The sequence below is a fragment of the Cricetulus griseus genome, chromosome 4, assembly GCF_003668045.3.
Source record: "Cricetulus griseus strain 17A/GY chromosome 4, alternate assembly CriGri-PICRH-1.0, whole genome shotgun sequence".
NCBI lineage: Eukaryota > Metazoa > Chordata > Mammalia > Rodentia > Cricetidae > Cricetulus > Cricetulus griseus.
The window spans coordinates 216,092,825-216,115,004 of NC_048597.1; the positions used below are offsets into that span (position 1 = coordinate 216,092,825).

General features: G+C 51.9%; 1 protein-coding gene across 3 annotated transcripts; it reads left to right on the forward strand.

Annotated features, from left to right (window-relative positions):
• Positions 1-962: 962 nt before the first annotated feature.
• On the forward strand, positions 963-15,363 carry Mst1r (macrophage stimulating 1 receptor). 3 transcript variants are annotated; one of them, XM_027414508.2, is made up of 20 exons: positions 963-2,499; positions 6,627-6,815; positions 6,899-7,027; positions 7,207-7,377; positions 7,671-7,831; positions 8,150-8,315; positions 8,410-8,546; positions 9,117-9,278; positions 9,372-9,465; positions 9,589-9,804; positions 9,886-10,032; positions 10,112-10,277; positions 10,430-10,531; positions 10,635-10,814; positions 11,171-11,251; positions 11,428-11,609; positions 11,692-11,801; positions 12,082-12,247; positions 12,638-12,774; positions 14,823-15,363. In XM_027414508.2, the coding sequence occupies exons 1-20, from the start codon at positions 1,261-1,263 to the stop codon at positions 15,079-15,081; spliced, it is 4,194 nt and encodes a 1,397-aa protein (XP_027270309.1). In that variant the 5' UTR covers positions 963-1,260; the 3' UTR covers positions 15,082-15,363. The 3 variants fall into 3 exon arrangements, with proteins under 3 accessions (XP_027270309.1, XP_027270310.1, XP_027270311.1); XM_027414509.2 differs by having other exon boundaries at positions 9,592-9,804; XM_027414510.2 differs by lacking the exons at positions 963-2,499; positions 6,627-6,815; positions 6,899-7,027; ... (2 more) ...; positions 8,150-8,315; positions 8,410-8,546 and having other exon boundaries at positions 9,136-9,278; positions 9,747-9,804.
• Positions 15,364-22,180: the final 6,817 nt, after the last annotated feature.

Sequence of the window (22,180 nt, forward strand, 5' to 3'; positions counted from 1 at the left end):
CAGACTGAATCCTGCTGCAACCCCGGAACTCACAACTACCTATAGCCAACCCTGTGAAGAGCCCTCTGGAGCCCAGGCTCACTGTCAGGCAAAGAATGCCCCTCCCTGCCCCGTCACCCCCAGGTATTGAGAAAGACCATTTGCCAAGGGACAGCTAGCTGCTGAGGTCCAGGCGAGGGAGATGGCAAAGCAGAATGGGCTTCACTCGCCCACCCATTCTGGAAAAAAAGGACTCTAACCAACCAGAACTACATTCTTGTTTCAGAGACTGAGTCCACAAAAACAAGGCTCATAGCAGACAGAGGTGTCCGGAAGTCAAAGACCATACTTCTCCCACAGGGTCCTGGGGGAGAGTCATTTACCACAGTCACCCCTTCCATACTTCCACATACTGAGGCCACAGTGACAGGATCCGAGCTAGAGAGCTGGATCTTCACTTAAGTTACCTCCGGTTATTATCCAGCTGGCGAGGCCAGTCTCCATTAACCCTTATGACTCTGGGCAGACAGGACCAGTACACAGCATATCTTTCTCTGACACTGCTCCAAATAGGCACATGGAATTATGATACCTGCCCACAGATGGTGTGTCCCATGGTACCCTTTCTGGAGCCCCACACATCACCTTGTTCTTCTGTGTCTTCCGGGTCTCCGTTCCCCACATGGTGAGAACCGGTGTATGAGTGAATGAGGGTCAGGGGAGAGAGGTGACCTTGCCCTGCACGGTTTTCTCCTCAACCAGGTGGGTTTTGGGGGAATAGGATGGATCAGGAATACTCCTTCCCAGGTCACCCCACTCACACCCACCCACAGACCACTGAGAAAGACACATCCAAGAGAGAGTATAGGAGACAGCCTTCTCAGGCCTGCAAAGAGTCAGACGGGGCTGGAAAGAGAGCAGAACCTTCAACAGGGCTCCGCCCGCAGCCCCGCCCCAGCCCCGCCCCCAACCCGGCCGCACCCACGGGGGCCCAGCGCCTTTCGAGACTTTGATCCAAGTAGCTGTGGCAGCGGTGGCTAGAAGAAGCAGCTGGGGCCGCAGGTGAGGTGATCTTGCCATTGCCCTGTCCGTGGTCCACAGCCAGGCGCTCAGACCACAGGACAGGGGGAAAGGTTTGGTTTGCCAGGAACCAGGGCAGGGGCAGCTGCCCAGGAGCTTTCAGTATCTCTACTTAATGCTGCTGGTCTCAGCTCCGACTTGAGTCTGATCTCCTCAAGTGCTGGATCTTCTGAGATTCCCGAGAGTTCCAGCTTAATCTTAATGGGTCTGCTTCTGGTGCTACTACAGTCCCCTCTGCTGCTAATGCTTCTTTTGTGGCTGCCGGCGGCGGCGTCCACCAACCTGGGTTGGCAGTGTCCACGAATACCCTTCTCAGCCTCCAGAGACTTTAATGTAAAGTACGAGGTCCCCAGCTTCCCAGCTGGGGGCCGAGTACAGGCCGTGGCAGCCTACGAGGACAGTGAAATCGGGAGTGCAGTGTTTGTGGCCACACGCAATCGCCTGCACGTGCTTGGGCCTGATCTGCAGTATATAGAGAGCCTGAACACCGGCCCTATCGGAGATCCTGGCTGCCAGACTTGTGCGAGCTGTGGTCCAGGCCCTCATGGACCACCAAACGACACAGACACACTGGTGCTGGTGGTAGACCCAGGTTTGCCAGCCTTGGTCAGCTGTGGCTCAACCCTGCAGGGCCGCTGCTTCCTGCATGAGCTGGAACCCCGGGAGAAAGCCCTGCACTTAGCAGCACCAGCCTGCCTCTTCTCAGCAAACAATAACCAGCCTGAGGCCTGCCCGGACTGTGTCGCTAGCCCCCTGGGCACACGCGTGACTGTGGTTGAGCAGGGCCATGCCTCCTACTTCTATGTGGCATCTTCACTAGACCCAGAGCTGGCCGCTAGCTTTAGCCCACAGTCGGTGTCCATCCGTCGCCTTAAGGCCGATGCTTCTGGATTCCAATCAGGTTTTCCCTCGCTGTCTGTGCTGCCCAAATATCTGGCCTCCTACCATATTGAATATGTGCACAGCTTCCACTCAGGAAACTTTGTCTACTTTTTGACGGTGCAACCAACCAGTGTCACAAGCCCTCCCAGTGCCCTGCAAACTCGTCTGGCTCGACTCAATGCTATAGAGCCAGAGATGGGTGACTATCGGGAGCTGGTCTTGGATTGTCATTTTGCACCTAAACGCCGGCGTCGGAGAGCACCAGAGAGCACACAGCCCTACCCAGTGCTTCAGGCAGCCCACTCTGCTCCCGTGGATGCCAAACTGGCTATGGAGCTGAGCATCTCAGAGGGCCAGGAAGTGCTATTTGGGGTCTTTGTTGCTGTCAGGGATGGTAGCTCTGGCATGGGTCCCAACTCTGTTGTGTGTGCCTTCCCTATTCACCAGCTGAACACCCTGATTGAAGAGGGTGTAGGACACTGTTGTGACTCTTCAGCCTCTCCTCGCCCCTGGAGAGGTCTCAACTTCTTCCAGGCACCCAGTCTTTGTCCTAATCCGGTGAGCAGAAAGAGCGGGCCCCTGACCTGTGAGTACTCTGCTGGGCTGAAACATAGGCCATTTCCTTGCTATCACTGAAAGGGCCTGGGTGGGAGAAGGCAGGCTGAACGAAGCATACTTTTCTCCCCAGTTCCTAAGTGCTGGAGGTAGTGGGGGAAAGCAGACGGACACAGGCCATACTGAAAGCTCATGCCAGCACGAGGCTCATGCCTCTGTCTCGTTTTGCTCTATCGCCCTTCCTGCCATCTGATTTTTTAAGGTACTTTCCCTGGTTATGTGAGGAGGGGCCAGCATCATAGTTGCCTCTGCCAGCACAACTTCCAAATTCCAGGTCAAATGATAGGCATCCCCTCCAACCTGCCCACCACATGGGCCTTCAGGGACACAGAGAAAAATATGTACACAAATGCAAAAACTTCATGGCGGATGCACATAATCAAAGATTCACAGCCGCTTGCCAATATAGTTCTGCTTTTCTATGAAGGCACTGTGTTGCTCTGCCTTCCAAAGACAGTGGGCAGGGTTGCCAGAGAACCCCCACCCCCAACAGGTTCTGGGGAGCCTTGGAAGTCTGGGGGTTTCTTAGGGAGCCTGCGTGTTCTGTGATTTACTAACCCATTCTTCACAGGGTCATTTCAGGAAAATCCAGGACAGAGTGGAAAGGCATTTTCAACTCAGACCCAGAAGATTCTGGGAAACCTCACCCCAGTCTTGTGCAAGCAACTATAAGCAATTGAGGATGAGTAAAGGCGTAGGCAGGGCTGGTTGGAATTGGTCCACCCTGGACTTGCTGTCACTGTAGCCAAGGCCCTGCCCTAGGCGGGAGGTCTCATAGCCTGTGTATCATGCCAGGGAGGAAGGACAGAAAAAACAAACAGGAAACAGGATGTCTTTAAAATGCTACCTTGAGGGCCTAGGGGCTTAACTTAGTGGTAGGGCCTAGGAGATGTGAATCTGGATTTGGGGGTGAAAAATAAGAAAATAACAAAAATGCTTTCTTGAGAACAAAATTAAAAACAACTCCTTAAACCATCCCAACAGCCTCACACCTAAGGCTATTGAGAAATTAGGGCAAGAAAAATGGTTAAATGAAGCATTGGATGAATGGCCTTCTATCAACTGGTCCCTAGCTACACCCTTGGAGTCTCTGGCCACCCAGTGCCCTTGGCTCAGCCGTGACAATATTTTGTTTGTTCCCCCCCACCCCTTTTGGACACACTAGGAATTGGGGGTTGAGCTGGGGCCTCACGTCTGCTAGTCAAATGCTCTACCACTGAGCTGTGTCTCCAGTGCCTTCCTCTCCCTTTATTCTTTGAATTTTGAAACAGAGTCTCTCCAAAGTTGCCCGGGCTGGCCTTGAATTCACTCTCTAAACCCAATCGATTCTTGAACTTGTAATCCTCCTGCTTTAGCCTCTGGAGTAGCTAGGGTTACAGGCCTGTGCCGCCAGGCCTGGCAGTGGCTGTGATGCTCTTGACTGGTTGATTCCCAGCTTCTGTTCATGCCCTGCAGGTATTCACACCCAGTGTCAGAGGAGGAATTCATTTTTGTTTTAGAATCTGAAGGACCAAATCCAGGGTCTCACGTATGCTAAGCCTCTACCATGGGTTATATCTTCAGACTTTTCGTTTGTTTTTGTTTTTCAGACAGGATTTTCGATATAGCCAAAGCTGGCCTTGAATACATTATGTAGATCAGATTAGCCTTGAATTCAAGATTTTCCTGCTGTCAGCTCTCAATGCTGGTATTACAAGCATGTACCTGGCCTGCTACAAATGTCTTTCTTTTTTTCCCTCCAATACTAAAGATTGAACTCAGGGCCTTGGACGTCTTAGGCAAGTGTTCTGCCGCTGAGCAACATACCTAGCCTTGGAGTGGGGGTCTTTAGCCCCTCGTCTTCAGCTGAGTACATTTAGGTTGAGAAACAACCCTGGAAGTAAGAACGTTTTGTCTGAATCTAGATGGGAAATCAGAACCTCTCCCTTAGGAAGAGGGGAGTGGGTCATGACCACATAGTGCCAGGCACCAGGAAAACTAATCTAGGCCCTGCTCGAGGTGTGGAGGCATGCCAAGTCTCTGAAGATATGTAAATCAGTGTTTGTCCAATGACTAAGCTTGTCACCTCTCTTGCTGCAGCCACTGCGTACCCATAATGGTTGGTCTAAAGACTAGTGCCTGCCTACATTGGTTCAGATAGGGTGTGAAACAGCGATGGGGAATAGGACACTTAAAGCAAGTGTTTTCAGGGCTAGAGCTCTTAGTCAATCCTGGGAACCATAGCTAAGACCCTAGGGCCTAGAGGCAAGCAAGCTTGGCTGTGCTCTTATGAGTTAGTGCCTCTCTCAGTGCCAGAGCCCCACCTGTCCCTGAGTCATGATGAAAACACACAGCGAGCTTCTGGCTAGGGCCAAGCCCCTTTCCTTCTCAAGTGATGACAAAGTCCCAGTCCCCACCCAAACAGAATATAGACACCCAGGTGGGGTGTCTAGACTCAACACTGCTTGATCTTGCCCCTCCTCCTCTCTGGTCCTGCTTATCACTGAGGTTCAGGAATGGGTTAACTCTCTGTGAACTGAAGGAGGTTCTGAACACCTAGGGCTCTCTCCTGGTCCTTCCTGTTCCTCTATCCTAACCCCAGCATGTTAAATACATACATTAGCTTCCTACTTTCCCAGGACCATTCACAACCCTGTCCTAGGAATTACACCTCCTGGTTAAAAGCAAGGGAGAGGTCTGTATCTCCCAACTTCTTCTCTCTTTGTTTTTGTTTGTTTTGTTGAGGCAGAGTTTCTCTGTGTGACAGTCCTGACTCATGGAACTCACTTGGAGAGTATCAAGCATGGCTGTAGCAGGCTTCCAACTTCTTAGGCTTAATAGGGCATTCAGGTCCTGGGGCTTTGTTTTTTATTATTTTTGTACACCAGGGAGGTGTCGGTAACTGAAGGATCTGTGCAGTCTCAGGGAAGTGAACCATGTAGCCAATCTTGGGAAGCCACCTAACCTCAGGATTTAGTCCCCCATACAATTAGGGAAACTAAGGCCCAGAAGGGACATTTGCTAATATGCACTCACAAAGGCAGAGTAGAGCCAGCAGGGGGCGTAGGAGCACTCTTAGAGCCAGCAAGGAGCGTGAGAATACTCTGGTTCTGGTTGAGAGTGTGGGCTTCTGCCTTGATTTTTGAGGGGCTGTGGGGCCTTGGATAAATGAATGTATGTGAGGATCGGATGGGTCTACAAGACTCCATAATTCATCAGCAGATTGGACATAGCAGGGCAAGGCAGGTGAAGGGGCTGCCTCCTTGACCTGGGGTTAGGCACAAACCCCCGCACGAACACTTGTTTTCAAAGAGAGATCCTTTATTAGGCAGGAAAGAAAAGCTAAGGTGGCTGCTCTCTGACTCAGGCAGAAAACAGCAGCAAATGACCTGTCAGGTGTGATATTTAAGAAGAGAAGGGGAGGTCTGTGTTAGAATGGGCTAAGATTTGGTGGTAGAGGGGATGGGGGACAAGGGAGAAGGGGATAGGAACAAGGGAAAGGGGGCAGGGGTATTTGTCCAGAGGGACGAAGGACTGTGTCTGGACAGAGAGGAGACGGATATGGTACATAGGCAAATGGCGGTTTGTAAAGGTAAAGGGGGGAAGCCCCCGTGTTAGGCAAGGTGTTTAATTTTAATTGGGCATGTTAATTAGGTGAACCAAAGGAGGCTTCCGATTGCTGGACTTTGGTAGTCAGCCTCAGAAAGAGGAAGTGGCCAAATAAGGGAATAGACCTTGGTGGCTGGCTTCAGGAATGTAATCTTATGGTGTTTAGTAAGGCTGAGGGAAAGGGGGAGTGGGGGAAGGCCTGCCAGAGCTGCGCTGACTACACTCAAGCTGGCCAGAGTTCCTTCAGTAAGGGGTCTGGCTCTCCAGGCTGGGCCTCCTTTCTTCACTTCCTGCCCCTGCTATCCATCTCTAAGAGCGTATGAGCATGGGCGGTAGTAGGTAAGGGGCAGGCTCTGGGCCTCCTCTAGTCAAGCAAGGTGAGGGATAGTAGTTTGGAGCTGCTGTAATCACTGACAAAAAGCCCCAAAGAATCAGTGCACGGTCCTAAACGCTGACTTCTTCTCTTGCCTGGATTTCCCCAGCCTGGTGTAGAGACTGCCAGCCCCAGCTTTCGCTGTCACTACTTCCCTTTGCTGATCAGGAGTGGCTTCTCACGCGTGGACCTATTCAATGGACTGTTAGGGTCAGTGAAGGTCACTGCGCTACACGTGACACGCCTTGGCAATGTTACAGTGGCCCACATGGGCACTGCAGATGGGCGTATCCTACAGGTAGGTCCTTCACCCCCCCATCATCTGGTCCTGCATCCCTGTCTCCTGCCCCTGCTGTTTTTCTCATAGCTGACCTATCACAGGTGGAGATAGCCAGATCACTCAACTGCTTGCTCTATGTGTCCAACTTCTCCCTGAGCAGCAGCGGGCACCCTATCCAGCGGGACGTCAGTCGCCTTGGGAATGACCTACTCTTTGCCGCTGGGGACCAGGTGAGGTGTGCAGGGTCAGAACTTGGGGTTCAGGTGGTGGCGTCACAGCCTCTCTGTCAAACCCAGAGAGACATTGACGTGCAAACCTTATCTCTCTGATCTACATAGGGGCCAGCAGGGTCAATGGGGTCTAGTTTCCACCCTTAGCCGTTGCTGAACCACCTATTTGTCACCCCAAGGTCTTCAAGGTGCCTATCCAGGGCCCTGGCTGCCGTCATTTTCTCACCTGTTGGCGTTGCCTGAAGGCACAGCGTTTCATGGGATGTGGCTGGTGTGGCCACATGTGTGGTCGGCAGGAGGAGTGTCCTGGCTCCTGGCAACAGGACCACTGTCCACCTGAGATCACTGAGGTACAGCTTTCCCCCAGCAGGGCTCAGGTATCAGAGGGACAAGGGGGGAGGGAGGGAGGTGTCAAGAAGTCCTGATCATAATCTTCCTTGCTCTGAAATGCTCATAAGGACGGCATTCCTGTCAGGGGGATGGCACACAGAAAGACTTCGGGGGCAGGAAAAAGTCTGAATAAGGACTAGCATGTGACCCAGAATGACTGGAATGTGAGATAGGCAGGGGACTCTGGGGGAAGCAGGTGGGGCTGACAGAGTCCAACCCCACACAAAAACTTGGGCTGCTCTCTCCACTTCAGTTCTATCCTCACAGTGGACCTCTAAGGGGCAGGACAAGGCTCACCTTATGCGGCTCCAACTTCTACCTGCGTCCTGATGTGGTATCAGATCTGGGCACACACCAAATCACCGTGGGCCAAAGTCCCTGCCGGCTGCTGTCTAAGGGCTCTTCAAGCCGTAGGTAGAAAATGGCCCCTGCCTTTCCTTCCCTGGTGAGAGTGACCAAGCAACCCCTTGAGGGGTAGGGATAAGCTATGGTGGCTTCTTGTGTCTACGATGTCTCTGTCCCTTTTTGAGCCCGCATGTACCCTACTTGTCTATTTAGTTATGGGCTAGACCAGGTTGCTTTCTGTCCTATTTAGTCCCGTCTGCTGTCAGAAAAAGATATGGGCAGAGGTGCCATTCTCAGGCTCAGATAAGCCCTGTGACTTGTGGCAGGTATGCAGCCAGCCCTAGGTGATTCCTGACTGACCTCATTTTGCCCTTCCTGGTTTCCCAGATCAGAGTTCCAGAAGGCATTTGTAGAGGAACTTGAATGTGAGCTGGAGCCTCTAGTCACCCAGGCAGTGGGAACTACCAATGTCAGCCTTCTCATCACGAACACACCAGCAGGCAAGCACTTCCGGGTAGATGGCAGCTCTGTTCGGGAAGGCTTCTCTTTCATGGTGAGTCCACACTGCTCAGTCTTCGCCCTTGGTCAGTGGATGGTACATGAGGGATGGACTTAGAAAGAAAGGTTCTGTTTCCATATCCTCTTAGGAACCAGTGCTGGCATCAATAAAACCTGACTTTGGCCCACGGGCTGGGGGAACTTTTCTCACCCTCGAAGGCCAGAGCCTGTCTGTAGGCACCAGCCGAGCTGTGCTGGTCAATGGAACTCAGTGCCAGCTGAAACAGTAAGTGTTGTCAGGTAAAATTATGGGAAGCCACAGGCCCTAGCCCTTGTGAGGCTCCAACTTGCATCTGCATCCTGAGTTGGCCTAATATCTGAGGGAGCCTATCAGGTTCCTCCTGGCTGCTTTCTAAGGTCACCTCAAGTCTCAGGTACAGCGTAGTCCCTGCCTTCCTTATCCCTGATGGGATCAACCAAGTAGCTCCTTCCTTGTGAGACCCTTTCTTCTGTTCCCACCCAGGGAGCTGCACCAGGTGGGTACATAGGTACCGCCAGTGTGGAGAGAACAGGGCTCAGTCACATGGTCAATATAGGGATGAGTTCCGAAGGATCTGCTGTTCCCTCCAACCCAGAGACAAAAGAGTCCACCACAGAGGCCACTGTCTCCAGCCAAGGGTGCAGGAACTTGTTCCGTCCCTGCCTTCTTGGAGGTCTTACTGGGAGCATCCTAGCACCAGATCCATGGTGGGAGGGGAAAACAACCAACAGAGGTAGGAGGGACTACTAAGCGCCGGAGGAGGTAAGCCTCTCATGGTAAGAAGGTGCCTCTGTGCCCATTCCCTCCTTCCTGCAGGGTCAGTGAGGAACAGATTTTATGTGTCACACCTCCTGGAGCTGGCACAGCCAGGGTCCCCATTCATCTGCAGATCGGAGGTGCTGAGGTGCCTGGCTCCTGGACCTTTCACTACAAGGAAGACCCCATTGTGTTAGACATCAGCCCCAACTGTGGCTACAGGTAAGTGCTACCTCCTTGACTACTTTGGCCTCCTAGAAATGAGAGAGTCTCTAAATGAGTCCTCTGAACCCACTACCCTACCCTTTGCCACAGTGGCTCCCACGTCACGATCCATGGCCAGCATCTGACTTCAGTGTGGCACCTGGCACTATTATTCCGTGATGAACAAAGTACAGTGCAGAGCAGGGTGAGTAGAGCAGGTGGTGGCAAGAGGGAGGAAGGCTGGGCCAGTCCCCTGATGTCCTGGGTTAAGGAGACTGGAGCAGTCAAGGGTGGGCCATTTGCCTAACTACTTTCATGTGGGTCTCAGCAGTGTGCAGGGCAGTTTCTGGAACAACAGCGTCAGTGCCGCCTGCCTGAATATGTGGTCCGAAACCCTCAGGGGTGGGCAACAGGGAATCTGAGTGCCTGGGGGGATGGAGCAGCTGGCTTCACACTGCCTGGTTTTCGCTTCCTGCCCCCACCCAGTACACCCAGAGCTGGCCTAGCCCCTCTGAAGCCTGGAGAGCATTCAGTTAAGTTCGAGGTAGGTATAAAGAATAGGGTGGGGACAGTGGGGGATTAAGAGAGTCCAGCCTCTGGCTGATCCTCATGACTGTCTCTGCAGTATATTGGGCTTGGCGCTGTGGCAGACTGCGTGAGTGTGAACGTGACCGTGGGTGGTGAGATCTGCCAACACGAGCTCCGGGGGGATGTGGTGGTCTGCCCCCTGCCCCCCTCCCTGCAACTTGGCAAGGATGGTGTCCCATTGCAGGTGGGTGACACAGCTGGCCCTTTCAGGAAAGCATGAGCCAAGGGTCCTCAGTCTGGCTTAAACTGCCATCTCCTTTCAGGTCTGTGTAGATGGTGGGTGTCACAACCTGGGCCAAGTGGTTCTGTCAGGGCCAGGCAGGGCCTCACAGAGTACCCTCCTTATGGCTCTGCTGGCCTTGATCCTGCTCGTGGCTGTGCTGGCCATTGCTCTAGTCTTCAACTCCCGGAGACGGAAAAAGCAGCTAGGTAAGCTCCCTACATCCATCTTGACTCAGCCTGTACCTCCAAACTGTGGCATCTGTAATCCCTAGAACTTGGGGGTCTCACACACTTCCTCAGTGGAACTTGGTCCCCAGGAGTTTGGAGAGGTTCACCACCAGGGGCTTATCTTTCCACAGTCCTTGCTCCCAACCTGGATGACCTGCCACCCCTGGATCGGTCTCCAACAGCCATGTCCCTGTCTACATTCTACTCTGGCTCTGACTACAGAATTGGCCTTGGTGAGATGGTGGGAGCCACTAGAAGCCAGCCAGGGCTTGCCCCTCCCCACAAGCTCTCACTCCCTCTCCCCAACAACAACATTCTCTGACATTGATGACACAGCTTCCGGACCTCTGAGCCACGAAGAATTTTCAGATAGTCGGGATGGGACAACTGTCCCACTGCTTCGGACAGAGTCTATTCGGCTCAAGGATCTGGACAGGACGCTCCTGGCTGAGGTCAAGGATGTACTGATTCCCCATGAACGAGTGGTCATCCATAGTGACCAAGTCATTGGCAAAGGTGTGGGGGATGGGATTGGGAAGTGGGGCGGGGCAGAAGAGAGGTCTTGAAATTGACGTGTGCTCAAGGGACAGTTGGAGTAGCCTCTGCCTTGGCCTACTCACTAACTTGTATGACATTGAGGCTACTACTTACTTCTGAGCCTCCGTGTGGTCATCTTTGGAGAATTTAATCTTCAGTGCCTTCTGGTATGGATAAGTGGGCATGGGTGGACTGTAAATGGCTCTACCATTGTGTGATTGCTGCTTGTTTTTAATGTCACACTGGCCAGTTTGGGGCTCCAAGGTTGCTAGTTACAGAGGGCATGCCATGAGTCTGGGCACTGAGGTCCCTCTTTACCATCTCGCTCTTTCTAGGCCACTTTGGCGTTGTCTACCATGGAGAATATACAGATGAGGCACAGAATCAGATCCACTGTGCCATTAAGTCACTGAGTCGTGAGTGAGGCATGGGCTGGGCGGGTAAAAGGGTGACCTCAGGCTGAGGGGTCCTTTGTTCCTGCTATGCTGCCACTTTACAAAGTGAACCTAGAGAAGAACCTTTCTCCCATTGTCTCCATCTGACCCTTGTAAAGGGCCTTCTTGGCCTTGGCTTGACCTATGCTTGCCTACAGGCATCACAGAGGTACAGGAAGTGGAAGCTTTCCTACGGGAGGGGCTGCTCATGCGTGGCCTACACCATCCCAACATTCTGGCTCTCATCGGTATTGTGCTGCCCCCAGAGGGCCTTCCTCGGGTGCTTCTGCCCTATATGCGCCACGGAGACCTGCTTCATTTCATCCGCTCCCCTCAGAGGGTCAGTGCTCTGCCAAGCAGGGTGGGAGGTGTCAGCCGGCACCCACCTCTGCCTGTGCTCACCAGTCTCTGTGTGCCTTCAGAACCCCACTGTGAAGGACCTCATCAGCTTTGGCCTGCAGGTAGCCTGTGGGATGGAGTACCTGGCAGAGCAGAAGTTTGTGCACCGGGACCTGGCTGCCAGGAACTGCATGTGAGTGACTCAAGTAGCTGGGGGTAAACAAAGGGACAGGTTATGAGGATAGACAGCTGTTAAAGGCCACCTTAGGAAAGGACCCAGTCCACCCTTCGCTCTGCAGCCCTAGGCATTTTTCTGTCTACCTGGGGTTAGACAGTGTGGTTCTTAAGTCCTTTGAAGGGCTTGGAACAGGTGGGCTCAAGACCTGGTGGGAGTCAGCTCTTAGGCAAGTGCTCTGCCACTCAGCTATAGCCCCGGTTGAACTCCAGTTCCGTGTGGGATTTCCTCCTCTTAGGCTGGACGAGTCATTCACAGTCAAGGTGGCTGACTTTGGTCTGGCCCGAGACGTCCTAGACAAGGAATACTATAGTGTCCGACAGCATCGCCATGCCCGCCTGCCTGTCAAGTGGATGGCCCTGGAGAGCCTTCAGACCTACAGATTCACCACCAAATCTGACGTGGTAAGGCACCCTCTGCTCCAGGTCCACTTGGTCTTCATGCCTTAGAGTTTTTGCCTTGCTTCTGCCTGACCTAAGCCCAGACACTCGTCAGGTTAGGCAAACCCCATAGCTCATTTGTCTTGGGCAAATGGGAAATGGAATCTGGTATCTGCCAAGGCAAATGGAGCCTGTGAACTCATTCGCTCCTTACAAATAATCTGGGGCTTACAACTCTGAAGTTGTGGGAGACAGAAGGAAGAAAATTGTACAGTATTAAGGAATAAACTCTGGGCAGAGGTGGGGTCCTTCGTTTCCAGTGGAAGACTCTGAGAGATACAGGACCTGGGGAGCCCACCTGCCTCCTGACATTGGGGTGATAGTGGAGTCAGTCTCCTCACCTTTCTCCAACAGTGGTCATTTGGTGTGTTGCTGTGGGAGCTGCTAACACGGGGTGCTCCACCATACCCCCATATCAACCCTTTTGACCTCACTTGCTTCCTGGCTCAGGGCCGTCGCCTGCCGCAGCCTGAGTATTGTCCCGATTCACTGTGAGTATGTAAAGGGAGATGGAGGGGCAGGACTAGGCTCCAGAGACAAGGAGAGGGCAAGAGACTAAGATCCTGCCCGGCTTTTTGTCTGACCCTCTGGTTGACCAGGATAGGGAGCCTCTCTGGGACTCAGTTTACTTATCTGTGTACTGGTCCCACCTCCGTGCAAGGAAGGACTCTGAGAGGCCCTCATGGTTGCCATGGTAACAGCATTCCAACTCAGAGTCTGGGTTGAGGCCAGTGGTTTGGTTTCCCAGATCTTCTCCCCACCCCACTCCTGCCAAGGGAGGGAGGAGGGCTGCTTTCCATCCCTGCTACTCGTGCAACCTCAAAGAAAGGTTCGCTTAGCTCCCGCACCAGTCCCGCTGTGTCTCTGGATCAGGGCTTTTTCACTGCACGTAGTTCAGATTCTTCATTCCCAAGGGATGGCAGCAGCTGTGTCATCAGTGCTGGTGGGGTAGGTTTGGTTCCCTAATCAGCAGGCATACCTAGGCTGTGCTCAGGTCTGCACATGTAGAACAGGCAGAACCAGGTCACAGGTAGAGAGAGCCGCTGATGACTCCTGTCCTAGGCTGTGCTCCAGAAAGCATGTGAGTAGTTCTCAGAGCTCTCCCCATCTTGGCCTTGACCTTTCTGATATCTGTTGTACTAATGCATACAGTTTGAAGTAAGGGAAATTAACTTAAACTGCCTGCCTGTATCTAAGACAGGCTCTCTGAACAGATTAAGGTGGAGATTTCTATTTGCAGGGCTTCAGTGGTCGATTTGGGGGAGACAAAGGAAACAGGACTTGTCAGAGGGAGAGGGTGGCTGTGATGCAAGCATGAGAGGGATGGAGCTCATGCTGCCGCACTGCTGGAGCTATGCTGGCCCTTCAGTTTTCTGAAATTGAGACCAACAGACCAACGGGCCAGGTCTCTGTACCAGGCATTAGTCAGTCCTTGTTACAGGCTGTCCCTGGTGAGCAGATGTGAGATTGAAAAATTTGTTTCTTTTCTGCCTAGAGAAGGCTTAAGCTAAAAGGCATCAACAGGTCCACTCAGCTACTGAGAAAATAAAGGCGATCTAAGTGGCACACTGCAGAGAGCACTCAGTAGGGAGAGTCCCTTTTCCTTGCTGGGCTCCATTCTGCTCATCTGTAAAGTGGGTTTTATAACAACACTCCCCTCAGACAGTCTGAAACACTTAGACTATAATTAAAGGCAGGATGGCATCCCTATGATGACAAGGCATGTTCTAGGATCCAGCAGGCCAACCTACAGAGCCTCAGCTTCAGAACCGCTGTGCCACTGGAGCTCCCCAGGGGCTTCTCCTTCAGTCCCCATTTAACTTGCCCAGAATTTTTTTTTTTTTTTTTTTTTTTTTTTTTTTTGAGACTGGGTCTCTACAGAGACCCAGGCCAGCCTTGAATGCAGGCTAATTCTCCTGCTTCAGCCTTACAAATTCTGGGATTAAAGTCTTGTTTCACTGTGCCGGGTATGTGTTTGTTGGTTTGTTTTTGAGACAGGATATCACTGTGTATCTCTGGCTATCCCAGAACTCACTATGTAGAACAGGCTGGCCGCAAACCCCTTATGTAGCTAAAACTGATCTTGAACTCATGATCTTCCTCCTTCTTCCTCCCAGCACTGCTGGAATGGTGTGTGCCACCATGCCCGACTCTCTCCGCAGGGTTTAATCCTCATTTTACATCCGACCTGGAGAAGGTGTGATGATCCAATTCACTTGTGAGCCTACTAGCCATGTGCTGAGGATTTCAAAACTGTCTTTTTTTACCTTGTGCCCCTAATGCTTCGGTCAGAAAAGGTTATCTAGGCACAGAAAAGTTAGAGAACACACCAAGATCACACAGAGAAGGTCCCAGGGCATAGTCATAGAAAACTCTACTGCTGGAATACCTGGCTCTCTGCCAGGCATCTCAGTGATGAGAAGAGCCTGACCTGTCCTGATGTCATATATCTTCATCTCTGTTTTGTCTAATGGGGATTGGGCTGCCCAGAACCCCTGGGTAGGAGTACACCCTATACCTGACATCCCTCTTTTTACAGGTACCAGGTGATGCTGCAATGCTGGGAGGCTGACCCAGCAGCGCGACCCACCTTCAGAGTCCTAGTGATGGAGGTAGAGCAGGTAGTGAGCTCTCTGCTCGGGGACCACTACGTGCAGCTGTCCCCAGGTTATGTGAACCTAGGCCTCAGCACCTTGGATGATGTAAATGTGCTTCCGGAGCAGCCACAGTCCTCGCCTCAGCATCACAGGAGCACATCAAGGCCCCGGCCTCTATCAGAGCCACCTCTGCCCACTTGACCTAAGCCCTCAGTAGGCCATGGGGACTATATCTGCTAAGTGGCTGTAACAAGCTGAAGGGCATTGAACCCCCACCCTTGAACTTTCTGAAGCTACTGGAGGTGGGAAACCGCACATTTAAGCCCCTCACTCCAGCAGGAGCCAGTGAGGGCAATCTTTTTGTAGCACATATTTATGGAATGTTTGTCTTATACCCTGTCTGCCGGGCACAGAGGACTCGGCAATGATCATACAGATACCACAGTGTAAACCACTAAAAAAATAAATGGATGTTCAAGCACAGATTATGGCATATGCTGTGAAATAGAGGAGGAGTCACACTGAGGGAATGGAGGATTGCTTTAGAGAGGTGAAAGAAGGCCCCCAGGAGGGGATATCTTTACCAAAGGTCTTTCAGGTGGGAATAGTCCATTAGAAGCTAAATTCAGATAAGAGATTTGGGGCAGAGTAACTAGCATGTGCAAAGAGCCCCTATGGCTCTAAAGGGGCTGCGTCTGCCAGAAGGCTCCAGAGCATAGGGAGGGTGAATATGCCCAGATCTCGTGGATGAACTAAGGGGGTAGGTTGAGTGTCCAAGCATGCAACAGCCAAGTTGGTTTCTTCCAGGGCCCAAGCTAGCTACCGCACTGCTCCTCCCTCAGCGGTTCTGCTAGACTCCCTATGTAGTACGAAGACATTTACTGTCGTGGTATGCAGACTTGCCTGCCTCCCGTCCGTCCTTGCCAGCATTGCATTTGCAACCTTGAGAGGGAGGCTCTCCCAGATAGCCATCGGCTCCACACATGCAAGGAGCCAACCTCAAAGGACCAAAGGACCTTTATACCCTCATGGACACTACACCTCAGCTACTGGAGGGGCGTGTTCCTCTGGAGGAGAAATTAATCCCACCTTCTACTCTCCCCTATGCTCTGACTGCCAAAGGGACCTTGTTGGTGTTAGGAGTTGGAGTGCTGGGCCCAGGATATAGATCGCAATATTAACTGTCCCTTGATTAAGCCCCCTTCCCCCGGTCTTCTCCACTCCTCTAGTTGGATGACTCCTAGGTCTGTAAGAAGCGAAGGCTCCCTTTCTGTGAGTACCTTAGAAATGCCCTGTCACAGTGGGACCCAGGACATGGAGCCAGAGCTCTTTCCTAAATGGGGTCTCCTTGGGACCGCAGCCATCCGGCTGTTTTCTACCTTCATTGTTACCTATCCTGGCATCTTGGACTGGGAGGAGGTCCAAGGGATCTAAAGAACCCTAAGCATATGTGTTTAAAGTGTAAAAAGGACCCCTCTGTTGGTAAGCAGGTGTAAAGGTGAGGGTCCTGGGAGTGGAAGGCAGGGAAAACTGGCTGCCCGCTTCCAGCACCGCTTCTGGTGATTCTTAGCATAGCCACAGAGAAGCCATGGCCTTGCACACCTCCTTTCACACCTGGTCACTGACGCTTGGCCATGTGTAGCTGAGGATGGGACAGCTGTATTGTTCCTGAGTTTGGAGAGAGGTAATGGAGTTTCCTAAGGCACCCCCATAGTTTCGGCCCCTGTAGCAGATGGGGACGGGTTTACATCCCCCCAAATATGAATCTCATAACTTCATCCCAAAGGGACCACTCAAGAGTTCTAAGTCACGAGTTGGGATGATGTGAAAGGCTTACTCCCCCACTGGCTCATCTGTTCACTGGAAAGGTTCAGAAAGGAGGGGTGAGGGCTGGAGAGATGGCTCAGTGGTTAAGAGCACTAACTGTCCTTCCAGAGGACCTGGGTTCAATTCCCGGCACCCACATGGCAGCTAACAACTGTCTGTAACTCCAAGAATCTGACACCCTCACACAGACATAAATGCAGGCAAAATGCCAATGTACATAAAGTAAGAATAAATTATTTTAAAAAAAGAAAGGAAGGGTGACTATTCAGAAGGGGAACTTAGCATGGAAAAGGGTCCAAGATACAGTACAACACTTAGAAGAAGACCAAGAAAGAATAACATTCAGTGGCCAGGTGGTGGCACATGACTTTTAATCTCAGCGCTCAGGAGGCAGAGGCAAACAGATCTCTATGAGTTTGAGGATAGCCAGGACTGTAATACAAAGAATCCTATCTAGAAAAAAAAAAAAAAAAAGAACAACATTCAGTGATGAGGAAAAGTAGGATACCGGCCAAAGGACACGTCATGAAAAAAATAAAGGGTTCCAGAGAGGGGAGTGAGAGGCAGAGTTAAGGGGGTGTCAGGTTTTCTGTGTAGCTAGAATGTGAGGTTTGGAGTCTGATTGACACACGGTGAGACTTTAGGCAAGCAACAGTCCCGCTGGTATACCCTTTAAGCCAGAAAACCCCACATCTGAAGGGCAAAATAAGATTATTTGAGCAGGGGGCTGGAGAGATGGCTCAGAGGTTAAGAGCACTAACTGTTCTTCCAGAGGTCCTGAGTTTAATTCCCAGCAACCACATGGTGGCTCACAACTACCTTGATGAGATCTGGTGTCCTCTGCTGGCATGCAGGCACGAGACTGTATACATAATAAATAAACCAAATCTTTATAAAAAAAAGATTATTTGAGCAGTTACCCCACTAACATGAACTTTCTGAGCCAAAGGTCTCCAGGGTCAGAATTATTCAGGAAGGAGCTCCAGTTAAGCAGGTACTTGGGGTATTGGATTGCACCCCAAAACACATTCAACAGCTCCCACGCTCTGAGCTCCATTTTCAGTTATCTGATAGTACCAAGTCCATGTAGGTTCCCAATTCTCGGGTGTCAGGAGTTGGACTGATTTAGGATTTCAAATTGGTGACTGAGCTTCAGGGGTTGGGGAGCATAAAGGGAGTTCTAGGTTCCCAGATGTGCAGTGGCATCTTGCTTTGCAAGTGAACTTGTGGTGGGGGCCACACCCCTTGGGCGTGGTTTCAGGTTCAGACCTGACCCCTTATAAGGTAGAGAAGGGGCTGGCTCATGCTCTCTTGGGTTGTGGTGAAAGCATCAGAAGGGCAGAGACTGCATCTTCTGGAGCAGGAAGAAGGTGGTGGTTATTTACTCTTATCTGTGTAAGCGCTTCCCTAATAAATACCTAATTATCTTTTATCTTGGGACTGGAGGACTCATTTAAACCCCGCCTTCACAGATGGGCTGGGCATACTAGGTTGCTTCTGAATGGCCTTTTTGGCTGAGGGAGGTTGAACTGCCTCTCTTCTAGCATGTGTGTGTAAGTGCATATGTGTGCATGCATTGTGTGTGTGTGTGTGTGTGTGTGTGTGTGTGTGTGTGTGTGTGTGTGTGTGTGTGTGTGTGTGTGTGTGTGTGTGTGTGTGTGTGTGTGTGTGTGTGTGTGTGTGTGTGTGTGTGTGTGTGTGTGTGTGTGTGTGTGTGTGTGTGTGTGTGTGTGTGTGTGTGTGTGTGTGTGTGTGTGTGTGTGGTGTCTGGGACATTTCTCAGGCACAGTGAATGGCTAATAGAAAGGAGAAGTGGCTAACAGCCTTGCCAGGCTTAGGCCACCCACCAGGTTAAGATGGCATGATTAGGGTTTTCTTCCAGGACTCTGGAGTCCAGCCTTCCCACCAAGAGTTGTGAACGCAAGTCATTAACCTTTTCAGTCGGGCATAATGGTGCTCACCTGCAATCCTAGCACTTAGGAGGTGGAGGTAAGGGGATCAAGAGTTCAAGGGTAGCCTTGGTTACATAATAAGCCCAAGAGCAGCTTGGACTACATAAGACACTGTTCCAAACCGACAAACATGCCTGCTCTCCTTCCGGGACAACCCAGTAGGGCTGAGGGGCAAGCAAATGCCAATAAAGACGAGAGGAAGCCACGGTGGGCGCTGGGACCGAGAAAGCAGCTGATGAGTCATAGCCTCCTGACCGCCCATTGGTGTCACTGTAGTCTGGCACCTGCAAGGCATGCAATGAGTAGACTGACCTGCTTTGATGGGGAGTCTGGCCTGAGATACCCAATATGCTTTCTCTCGCCCTTGCTCCATTGGACCTCAGGGGATCTGCCCTGTGATGATTCCTATTTTGAGTTCAGTTGTTGGGAACTGAAGGAAGTTACTGACTCACTAGAGGGGTTCAGCATGGGCACCAGCAGAGGGACCGATGAGCACCAGTGCTCTCGGTGTCAAAGAGACCCCCATCTCTCTCCTCTGCTTCCTTTCAGTTGGCTTGGCCATTTGTACATGCTTGTGGCCAGTTGGGGATCTAGGATCCAATAGGGAAGTAGCTGATAGCAAATACTGCAGGGTTCAATTAGATTTGAAGCCCCCACACCCTCTCCCCGTGCTATGAGTCCCTCTAGGAATGTTGCTACACCTTGGAGAATTAGCGGCCTCAAAGGAGTTGCCTCCATCCCTGGGCTCAATGGCAGTGCTAGTGCCAGCCACACATTAGTAAGCTGTGCCGACCTGTTCTGCCAAGTCAGGAAGCCCCCTTCTCAAAGCGGGAAGTGTGAACCCTGGGCAGGTCCAGTCACCCCGTCATCTTGATGTTCTGGTTTCCTTATCTCATTTTCTCTCCAAAGGGTCTGGGTCTTATTGAGTCCCTGGCTCTCCTCACACCCCCTCTGCAGGCTTGGCTGGAGGTCTCTGTGCTGTAGCCATGAGGTCACGTGTGCTTCCGACAGCCCCCTGCACCCTTCCTTCCTCATGCTGGCTCCTGGATGGGGGTCTGCCCCCAGCAGAGGCAAGGAGCAGCCAGCTGTGAGCAGCAGTCAGGGTGGCTGTGCCATTGCCCTCCCTCTGGCTGATGTGGCTGGCTATCTTTCACGCAGAGTTACGTAAGCTTGAGTCAATTGGGGCTCAGAGCGGTTCATTGTGGGCTATTTTTAAGCTGCAACACATCACAGCAGAGGGGTCACTGCACCAGCGGCTTGCAGGGAAGGTTGTTTAAACATCTGTTATTTAAATTTCTCTGTGCCTAGAGCTCAGAAGCCAAACCCTCCCAGCACTGCTGGCTCCTGCCTTCCACATCCCAGATTAGGAGTGGATTATCTTGCCTAACCCTCTCAAGTTCCCTGGGGCTGGGGTTCTTGTCTCTGGCTGTCTTCCTCTGCGGCTGTTCAGGTGGGACAGGGAGCAGGAGAAGCCAACTCCTTACAGACTGGCCTTGTCTCCATGGAGTGGATGAACCTTGGCCAGGAGGAACTGCAATGGTCTAAGGCTCTGGGGTCTCTTGAATTGTTCCGGAGAGGAGTGGAGGGGGGGCACAGAACTAGGAAAGTGAGGCCCCTCGCAATGTCCCATCAGCATCCAGACAGGGTTGGGTCGCAAGAAGAACCCTCAGGGCCTTTTCAGAAGCTTTCCTTCATCTGGGCTCTGCTCACATCCCCACGCAGATCTAATACCACAGATCTGCAGCCTTGGGAGCACTTAAGCTGATGTACAAGGCCCAGAGACAAAGCCCCAGGGAAATAAACCCCGCTTTCTGATCCACTGTTAAGTGTATGACTACACTGGGAGGCCGTTGAAGGAGCTTTCTGATCTTAAGTTTTCTGAGGTGTCTAGGGCATTCCTGGGGCCCAGAGTGTTGAAGGCAAGTGAGCTGACAGAGTGCAGAAGCAGGGATTTCAGAGCTAGCTGCCCCCTAAGAAATCAAGGGAGCCCAATATAGGACAAGCAGGCCAGGCTGACCTAGGGGTCACAGAACTCCTGGTAGAACATAGCCTCCCTTCCTCCCTCCATGTCCTTCCTGTCACTTCCACATTCCCCAGGGCCTATTAGGTGACAGGGCTTCAGCCTGACCAAAAGGGGAGAAAATTTCTTCCAAGGGTGACTAGTTCTTCTCCCCAAGGCTGGGGGTCTTCCACAGTGCCTGTTGGGGAGTTGAGGTGAAGTATAAGAGGGAAGGCCAAACTGGGCATTTGCCTTCACACGGGAGACACTGACTTCACCCTTAAAGTGAATTCCTCAGCTTCTCCTTGCCACCCCTTCCACCCCACCTCCCAGGCCCTCAGCCTGGGGAATGGGCTTAGCCTGGGGGAGGGGATTTCAGGTTACCATGGCAACACATTGGCCCTCCTCACTTCCCAGAATCAGAAATAGAATTGGACGCCCTTCTTCCTGGAGAGAGACTATTTAAAAAACAAGGGGGGGGGTGCTCACAGGGGCACTATATCTAGGAGCCAAGCAAAAGGGGCCTAGACTGGAAGCTTCTTCACCCTTCTGCCTCAGGTGGATGAGACAGGAAGGGGCTTCAGCCAGTCAAGAGTTCTGATGGCAGAGGGCTTAGTCTGGCGACACAGAGCGTGCAGCTGGGCCATATTCAGTACCATCAAGTTCCTAGGAGGGTACTGGCTTACTGCTTCCCCCCACCCCACAGAGAACATAACCTTTCCCAGGCCTTGAGTTACTTGCTAAGTTACCAGGAGGGGAGCAGGTCCAACAAGAGAGACACAGCTTTAAATGTGGGGCTTGGGCCTACAACTCCCACAAAGGGAGGCCCGACAGCTCTCTTCCAGCTGGGCTCATTACTGCATGGCCTCGGAGATGCACCCAGTGGCAGTACCATGTATTCCTACAAGAGTCAGGGATACTAGCTTCCAGGCCCGACTCAACTCTACACTTTGTCTCCTGGGCATCTGTAATAAAGACACTGGAGTGGCCAGCACGTTGAATGGCTGTCAGGCTGTATCCCATGTTGTGCAGGCACAGAGAAAGAATGGGATCAATCCTAGTCACTGTTGTTCTAGCTCTAAGGTATGTTTGCTTCCCAAGGGTGAAGGGCTTTCTTTCTTGGGCCAGACCCTTCAGCTGGCTCTGTTCTCTCTTCCTCTGAGAGACCTCAGGGCAATTGTTCACAAAGATCCTGGTCCTGGCAAAGGGGTTATACCTCACTTCTGAATGCTGTAGCAAATGGGCTCAGTTGTCAAGCAAGTGGGCAGCAGGGGTGAGGGTGGCTCTTAGACTACCCCTCCTTACCTCCTCATGCTTCCTAGGTACAGCTCAACTTTTATGTCACATAGAAATTAGAGGCTGCTACCAACATCTTTGTCCTGGAAAATCAGGTAGCTTGCTCAGGATTAATGAACAGTATTCTGCAAGGATGTGTGCGTGAGAGAGCCTGCAGACCCGTGGGCTCTTCCACCTTCCCAGGCACAGCGTAGTGATAAGCAATTTGGCTCCTAGGAATCCAAGC

Coding starts and splice junctions, on each gene's coding strand:
- Mst1r (XM_027414508.2), top strand. CDS start 1,261: ATGGGTCTGCTTCTGGTGCTACTACAGTCCCCTCTGCTGCTAATGCTT. Junction 7,832..8,149: donor AAGGGCTCTTCAAGCCGTAG/GTAGAAAATGGC, acceptor CTGGTTTCCCAG/ATCAGAGTTCCAGAAGGCAT. Junction 8,316..8,409: donor GGGAAGGCTTCTCTTTCATG/GTGAGTCCACAC, acceptor ATATCCTCTTAG/GAACCAGTGCTGGCATCAAT.